Source organism: Vipera ursinii (genome assembly GCF_947247035.1).
Source record: "Vipera ursinii genome assembly, chromosome: 6".
NCBI classification, from domain to species: Eukaryota; Metazoa; Chordata; class Lepidosauria; order Squamata; family Viperidae; genus Vipera; species Vipera ursinii.
Genome location: NC_139515.1, coordinates 4,801,101 through 4,809,856, shown reverse-complemented (window position 1 = coordinate 4,809,856; position 8,756 = coordinate 4,801,101). Strand labels below are relative to the sequence as shown.

General features: G+C 49.8%; 1 protein-coding gene across 1 annotated transcript in view; it reads left to right on the top strand.

The window, feature by feature from the left end:
* The first annotated feature begins 8,511 nt into the window (after positions 1 to 8,511).
* LAMB1 (laminin subunit beta 1) overlaps positions 8,512 to 8,756 on the top strand; it is a 73,969-nt gene continuing 73,724 nt past the window's right edge. Inside the window, exon 1 of the mRNA XM_083366228.1 lies at positions 8,512 to 8,659. Within this exon, the coding sequence (XP_083222354.1) occupies positions 8,623 to 8,659 (37 nt within the window). The 5' untranslated portion in view covers positions 8,512 to 8,622. The remainder of the gene's footprint in view (positions 8,660 to 8,756) is intronic.

The window sequence follows — 8,756 nt, the reverse complement described above, 5'->3', positions numbered from 1 at the left end:
TTTATTTAGATTTATATGTGTTATGTTTGTATTATTTGTATTTGAATAAAATAATTTTTTTAAAAAAAAGATAAGAGAAAAAAAAGTGGGGAAACACGAAGAATGTTGTTTGGAAAATTCCACGCCACAAAAGGTTAACTGGAAAATTCCATGCTGGAGAAGAGGAATTGTATATTTCACATGGAAGCAGCTGAACACAGATAGTGCACTAATGTTGTTTTTAACGAACTAGAATTGAAAATTTCCAAGTGCTTAAGAGGGTAAAAACATGGAGCAGTGTTTCTCAAGTTTGACAATTTCGTGATGTATGGATTCAACTCCCAGCCTGGCTGGAGAATTCTGGGAGTCAAAGTTCACAGCATCTTGTTAAAGTTAAGTTGCCAAGGTCGAGAAACACTGATGTAGATAGATTATGCCTTTATTAAAGTCTTGAAGCCTTTTGTAAAAGTGAGCATAAAGTAATACAGAATGGAACAGAACAGGGCGGAATCATAAAGTCGGAAGGGACCTTAAGAGATCTGCTAGTCCAATCTCCCGCTGAAGCCGTTTCAGATAATGGTACAGCGTTTCCGACAATGCTATTAATCTGTTCTTTGCCTTCTATGAGAATGAAATAATCTGATTTTCTATCTGCCAAACAGGGAGCCAGCCCCCCCACCCCCCCAGGAACTGAAACAGATCAGGATCAAGAATTGGAAGACAAGTCGGTTTCCCATTTGCTAGTAGTCACCTCCTTGCAGGGGTTGGGACTTTCTTTGTGAACTGTCACCCCTGTGATCTAGGTGCTGAAGATGATTGAAGGAATGAATAAAGGAACATTCTTAGCTGGTGAAACTGACCAGGACAGATCAGCTCCGGCTCCTGCACCAAAAGGCCCCCGTGGAGATTACATGTTTCATTACCCAACTAGATATCATCATCAATGCTAGAAGGGGGGAGGAGGAGGAGGAGGAGGAGGAGGAAGACCATGGGGTCCTTGGTGCTCTCTGAGCTTGCTTGTCTTCTTGCAGACGTTTCATTACCCAAACTAGATAACATCATCACCCATTAAGTCTGTAAAGCTTATTGAGTCCTTTTCTGGATAAGAGCAACGGGTTCTAAATCAACAAAAAATTGTGTTTGTGTGTGCGGTTGGGTCCTGCCTGTGGTGGTTTTTTTTTTTAAAGTGTGCATTGTTGTGCAAAACATTCTCATGACCTTTCAGGTGCCCCAAAGCTTTTGAAATTCCACCCCCCCACACACTTGAAAGGTTTTCTGAACACCTGGTGCTAGTTATCTCCGTCTTCTTTCAATCAAAGGATCACCAAACCCCCCCCCCCATCTCGTAATTATAAATCTTTCTCCCCCTGCTCGTTCCCAGACAGCATCAATAATCCCCAGCAGGAGTCAAAAGGCTTTTTTTATCGTGCATTTCGGTCTACTCGCCAACATTCATTTACCGGTGTGTGTGCCGTTTCTCCCTCGCAAATATTTTAACCTCGGCTGCCTAATGATTAAGCTGCTGGGCCTGTTTTAGGAGCCCAGAGAGTTTAATCATTAGGTCAGAAAAGCTAGGAAGTTGAGAAGCAGCCGCCAGACAGACCCTTTCCTTGCTTTCCCTCCCCCCCCCATCACCCAACCCAGGCCTACATTCCCCAACTGATTGATGGAGAAACCGGACACTATTTCACCCGGCCGTAATAAATTGACTTTCCTCCACCTAATGTTTCTCCCTTCCTCCAAAGTCCAGGGAAAAGGGTCAAGGCAATGGGAAACCTTCTGGAATAATGTTGGAAGGGTCTCTCCTGCATCCGAGGACCCTTAACATCCCCTCCTGCCACAGCCCACCCCCACAAACACAGGATAACAGACTTGGAAGAGGATCTTGGAAGGTCTTCTAGTTCAGCCCTCTGCTCCAAAGGGAGGCCTTATCCAGACAAGCGGTTGTCCAATCTTTTCTTGAAAACCTCCAGCGATGGAGCACCCACAACTTCTGGAGGCAAGCCATTCCACTGATTCGTTTCTAGGTTGGATCTTGAGAAGTTTCCCTCCGTAACGTCTCGTCCGGCCTTTGGAGAATAGGTTGGTCCCCTCTTCTCTGTCACAGCCCCTCAAATATCGATGGGGGTCCTTGGTGCTCGACCCTGAGCTAGAAACATTCTCTTGGATTGGTACCACAAATGATGTGCCGATTGGAAACGCTCCAGTAAGGGGGAGGCTCACCTTAGTCCATCCAACAGGTATCTATGGGCCTCAAAAAAACCCCAATATGGCAGCCGCACTCTTATGCTGAAGCCTGCTCCATTTTATCTTGTGTGCCACTTTCAACAGTTATCTTTACTGCAGGGGTCTTCAAACTTGGGCCTTTTATGACTTGTGGACTTCAACTCCCAGAATTCCTCAGCCAGGCACGCTGAGAAGGAGGAGGAGGAGGAGGAGGAGGAGGAGGAGGAGGAGGAGGAGGAGAAGAAGAAGAAGAAGAAGAAGAAGAAGAAGAAGAAGAAGAAGAAGAGAGTTGGAAGGGACCTTGGAGGTCATCTAGTCCAACCCCCTGCTCGGGCAGGAAACCCTACACCATTTCAGACAAATGGCTGTCCAATCTCTTCTTTAAAACTTCCAGTGTTGGAGCATTCACCGCTTCTGGAGGCAGGTTGTTCCACTGGTTAATTGTTCTCACTGTCAGGAAGTTTCTCCTTAGTTCTAGGTTGCTTCTCTCCTTGGTGAGTTTCCATGATGCGGCTTTAGCCAAAGAAAAACCAAACTGTACCATTTTTTACGCCGGCCTTTGCTGACCCTTTAAAGATATTTCGGGCTTAGGAAGGCTAATGTTAATTTCTATGAAATCCTTAAGAATGCTACTGTATTTGTTAGCTTTTGCTCTGTTTTGCTGTCCCTGAGTGGTTTGAGAGTCTTCAGAGTTTTCTCTCATGACTCACCACTCACAAATGTTGGGGCCAGAACAATGGAGGATCACCCTTCCCCCAGACAATTAACAACTAACAACTCCTGAAGTCGGTCCACCTAGCTAGCTGAGGAAGTTGGAAGGAGTCATCTTACAATAGTGTTTTTTTCAACCTTGGCAGCTTTCAGCCCTCTCTGAACTGCTGTCTTCCCATATCTCCTTGCAGAGGAGATGCTAAAGATAAGGGGGTCCTTGCGTCATGCCAGGGGTATTCGCAAGGGAAAGTTGAAATAAAGGAGAATATTTGCAGCTCAGGGTTGAAATGGAGGCCCTTGCTGCTCTCTGAGCTTGGTGGTTTCCTTGCAGAGGTATTATTACCCAACTAGGTAACATCATCAGTGCTAGAAAGGAGTAGAGTTTGTGGAATGATGGAGGAGGAGGAGGAGGAGGAGGAGGAGGAGGTGGAGGAGGAGGACTGTGGGGCCCTTGGTGCTCTCTGAGCTTGGTCGTTTTCTTGCATATGTTTCATTACCCAACTAGGTAACATCATCAGTGCTAGAAAGGAGTAGAGTTTGTGGAATGATGGAGGAGGAGGAGGAGGAGGAGGAGGAGGAGGAGGAGGAGGAGGTGGAGGAGGAGGACTGTGGGGCCCTTGGTGCTCTCTGAGCTTGGTCGTTTTCTTGCATATGTTTCATTGCCCAACTAGGTAACATCATCAGTGCTAGAAAGGAGTAGAGTTTGTGGAATGATGGAGGAGGAGGAGGAGGAGGAGGAGGAGGAGGAGGAGGAGGAGGAGGAGGAGGAGGTGGAGGAGGAGGAGGACTGTGGGGCCCTTGGTGCTCTCTGAGCTTGGTCGTTTTCTTGCATATGTTTCATTACCCAACTAGGTAACATCATCAGTGCTAGAAAGGAGTAGAGTTTGTGGAATGATGGAGGAGGAGGAGGAGGAGGAGGAGGAGGAGGAGGAGGAGGAGGAGGAGGAGGAGGAGGAGGAGGTGGAGGAGGAGGAGGACTGTGGGGCCCTTGGTGCTCTCTGAGCTTGGTCGTTTTCTTGCATATGTTTCATTACCCAACTAGGTAACATCATCAGTGCTAGAAAGGAGTAGAGTTTGTGGAATGATGGAGGAGGAGGAGGAGGAGGAGGAGGAGGAGGAGGAGGAGGAGGAGGTGGAGGAGGACTGTGGGGCCCTTGGTGCTCTCTGAGCTTGGTCGTTTTCTTGCATATGTTTCATTACCCAACTAGGTAACATCATCAGTGCTAGAAGGGAGTAGGGTTTGTGGAATGATGGAGGAGGAAGAGGAGGAGGAGGAGGAGGAGGAGGAGGAGGAGGAGGAGGAGGAAGAGGACTGTGGGGCCCTTGGTGCTCTCTGAGTTTGGTTGTTTTCTTGCAGATGTTTCATTACCCAATTAGGTAACATCATCAGTGCTAGAAAGGAGTAGAGTTTGTGGAATGATGGAGGAGGAAGAGGAGGAGGAGGAGGAGGAGGAGGAGGAGGAGGAGGTGGAGGAGGAGGAGGACTGTGGGGCCCTTGGTGCTCTCTGAGTTTGGTTGTTTTCTTGCAGATGTTTCATTACCCAATTAGGTAACATCATCAGTGCTAGAAAGGAGTAGGGTTTGTGGAATGATGGAGGAGGAAGAGGAGGAGGAGGAGGAGGAGGAGGAGGAGGAGGAGGAGGAGGAAGAGGACTGTGGGGCCCTTGGTGCTCTCTGAGTTTGGTTGTTTTCTTGCATACGTTTCATTACCCAATTAGGTAACATCATCAGTGCTAGAAGGGAGTAGGGTTTGTGGAATGATGGAGGAGGAAGAGGAGGAGGAGGAGGAGGAGGAGGAGGAGGAGGAAGAGGACTGTGGGGCCCTTGGTGCTCTCTGAGTTTGGTTGTTTTCTTGCAGATGTTTCATTACCCAATTAGGTAACATCATCAGTGCTAGAAAGGAGTAGAGTTTGTGGAATGATGGAGGAGGAAGAGGAGGAGGAGGAGGAGGAGGAGGAGGTGGAGGAGGAGGAGGACTGTGGGGCCCTTGGTGCTCTCTGAGTTTGGTTGTTTTCTTGCAGATGTTTCATTACCCAATTAGGTAACATCATCAGTGCTAGAAAGGAGTAGAGTTTGTGGAATGATGGAGGAGGAAGAGGAGGAGGAGGAGGAGGAGGAGGAGGTGGAGGAGGAGGAGGACTGTGGGGCCCTTGGTGCTCTCTGAGCTTGGTCGTTTTCTTGCATATGTTTCATTACCCAACTAGGTAACATCATCAGTGCTAGAAAGGAGTAGAGTTTGTGGAATGATGGAGGAGGAGGAGGAGGAGGAGGAGGAGGAGGAGGAGGAGGTGGAGGAGGACTGTGGGGCCCTTGGTGCTCTCTGAGCTTGGTCGTTTTCTTGCATATGTTTCATTACCCAACTAGGTAACATCATCAGTGCTAGAAAGGAGTAGAGTTTGTGGAATGATGGAGGAGGAGGAGGAAGAGGAGGAGGAGGAGGAGGACTGTGGGGCCCTTGGTGCTCTCTGAGCTTGGTGGTTTCCTTGCAGAGGTATTATTACCCAAACTAGTTAACATCATCAGTGCTAGAAGGGACAGGAGGAGGAGGAGGAGGAAGAGGAGGAGGAGAAGAAGGACGTGGAGGACAAGGACGGTTGGAACTTTGGTGCTCTCTGAGCTTGGTCGTTTTCTTGCAGACGTTTCTTTACCCAACTAGGTAACATCATCAGTTGCTAGAAGGGAGTAGGGTTTGTGGAATGATGGAGGAGGAGGAGGAGGAGGAGGAGGAGGAGGAGGAGGAGGAGGAAAGAGGAGGAGGAGAGTTGGAACTTTGGTGCTCTCTGAGCTGGGTTGTTTTCTTGCAGACGTTTCTTTACCCAACTATGTAACATCATCAGTGCTAGAAGGGAGTAGGGTTTGTGGAATGATGGAGGAGGAGGAGGAGGAGGAGAACGGTTGGAACTTAGGTTGTTTCCTTGCAGACGTTTCATCACCCAAACTAGGCAACATCATCAGTGCTAGTAAGGATCAAACCACACTCCTTACTAGCACCGATGATGTTACCTAGTTTGAGTAAGGAAATGTCTGCATAAAAACAACTGAACTCAAGAGAGCACCAAGGACCCCTCAAAAGTCAAAATACTGCAGATGCCGTCCAGAACCATAAAATCAAAGAAGTTCCATCCTGTGTGGGAAAAGGGGTGGGGTTTTGATTGTGTGGTGGGAGCTGCCATTTTGAATTTTTTTATTCCTACTCCGCAGACACCTCAAGCCAAGCTTAACCTTTGGGGTCAACATCAGTACAGTCGTATAAGTGTTACGGAGCATACAAAACACAAGAGCATAGAAAACAGGGTTGGAAGGGACCTTGGAGGTCATCTAGTCCAACCCCCTACTCAGGCAGGAAACCCTATACCATTTCAGACAAATGGATGTCCAGTCTCTTCTTAAAATCCTCCAGTGTTGGAGCACCCAACGCTTCTGGAGGTAAGTCATTCCTCTGATTAAATTGTTCTCACCATGAGGAAATGTCTCCTTAGTTCCAGGTTGCTTCTCTCCTTGATGAGTTTCCATCCGTTGCTTCTTCTCCTGCCTTCGGTGCTTCGGAGAAGAGCTTGACTCCCTCTTCTTTGGGGCAGCTCCTGAGATACTGGAACGCTGCTATCATGTCCCCCTGGTCCTTCTCTTCATTAAACTAGACATACCCGATTCTTTCAATCATTCATCTTAAGAGTTTAGCCTCCAGACCCCTTACCATCTTTGTCGCTCTTCTCTGCCCTCTTTCTCAACACCCATTTTGTATTGTACGAGGTGTGCAATTTCCTCTTCCCACATGTTGCTTTTATTAGCTAGTACTTCCAGATGGTCTCCTATCCATTTTTAGAACCATGTCTGATGCTTCCTAGAATCCAGGCTGAAGATGGCTTTTTAAAAGGGTTTTGTCCAGTCTGTAGCTACATCACACGCCTATCGCCAAGACAGCGATCATTCGAAGTTACAATGGCCCGCGGGGGAAAAAAAAAGTAACTTACCACCTGTCTTTGTACTTACAACTGTTGCCGCATCTCCCGTGGTTACCTGATCGAAATTCGGGCGCTTTGCAACTGGCCTACATTTATGACGTTTGCAGCATTCTGGGTCACGTGATGGCCATTTACAACCTTCCCAGCCAGCTTCCAATGACGTCTACGGGGGGAGTCAGATTTGCTTAACGACCTCGTGTTTCGCTCACCGTCTGCAGTGATTTGCTTTGGCACAACTGTGCCCAAGAAAGGTTGCACAACCGGGCACAACTGATTTGAAGAACCGCCATATTTAGCAATAGAAATTCTGGCCCCAGTCTTGACCCTAAGCCAGGACCATAAAGAACTGGCACATCTGGGCTGCAATATCCAGATGGCCATTAGAGGGCAGCAAAGAAGATACCCACCCCTGTGACTCTTTGCTGCCGCCTAATGGTCCCTGCAGAATGTTGCAATCCAGATTTAACCCCAAAGAGTTTTGTTTCTCTTTCTCACCTGCATGCCCACGGATAGAACACACGGGCACTTCATGCAAGTGTGTAACATAAAGTACACCCACACACACCCCCGGGGGAAGAATTCTTTCCCCCTCCAGAGCCTACAAGCCCATCCTACTCCCTTCCAGCACCCCCAAAAAGGTTGGCTTTACCCCGCGGCACCTTATTGCCGGTTGTTTTAAGCGTTGGAAGTCTCCTCTTAACCCAGGGGTCTTCAAACTTGGCCCTTTGATGACTTGTGGACTTCAACTCCCAGAATTCCTCAGCCAGGCATGGCTGAGGAATTCTGGGAGTTGAAGTCCACAAGTCATCAAAGGGCCAAGTTTGAAGACCCCCGCTTTGAACCAGCCCCACCCCTGGGCCCCTGGAAGCAAGGCCCCAGACTTAGCCCCAGAGGAGAACCTAGAATCCTAGGGCTGGAAGGGACCCGAGAGGTCTTCTAGTCCAACCCCCCCCTGCCCAAAGCAGGATCCTGGGCAAATGGCTCTCCAATCTTTTCTGGAGACACAACCCCCCCACCCCCAGCGATGGATGCTGCCCTTTTTTTGGGGGGGGGGTTAACGGGAAGGGACGATCCCTGTCTTAACCGCTTTGAACCAGCCCCCCCCTGCCCCCCCCCCGGAAGCAAGGCCCCAGACTTAGCCCCAGAGGAGAACATAGAATCCTAGGGGTGGAAGGGACCCGAGAGGTCTTCTAGTCCAACCCCCCCCCTGCCCAAAGCAGGATCCTGGGCAAATGGCTCTCCAATCTTTTCTGGAGACACAACCCCCCACCCCCAGCGATGGATGCTGCCCTTTTTTGGGGGGGGTGGGCAACGGGAAGGGACGGGACAAAGGACCGGAGTCCAAACCCCCCCTCCCTCCCTCCCCAGGGCGCGTCTCCCATTCTCCCCCCCCCCTCTCCGCATGGCAGGGGCCTGGCTCCACTCCCCCCCCTGCCCAGCCTTAGCGCTTGCGTGGTACAGCCTCTCCCCCCACCCATTCACCCATCAGCCTCCCCCCCCCCGGCCGCGAGGGGAGGGGCGGCCGCGAGGAGCGGAGCGAGGTCGGCTCTGGCGGGCGGCTCAAAAGGCGCTGCGCCTTCCTCCGGGTGGCGGCAAGAAGGAAAGGGGGCGCGACGACCCTCCTCGCTTCCCCTCCGCCTAAAACCAGCAAAGCGGAGCTTCGGGGGCGCCTTTTTTTTTTTTTTGGGTTTTTCCCCCCCTCCCTCCTTCTCTCCCTCCCTCCCTGTCCCGGCGAAGCCACGAGATGGGAGCTTTCCAGGTGTCTCTCGGCTGTTTCCTAGGTAATTAAGCACCTTTGGGGGGGAAAAAAGTGATTTCCTGCCTCGTTGTTTTTTTTGGTTGTTTTTTTTTAGGGGACCGGGGGTGGGCGATTTCCCG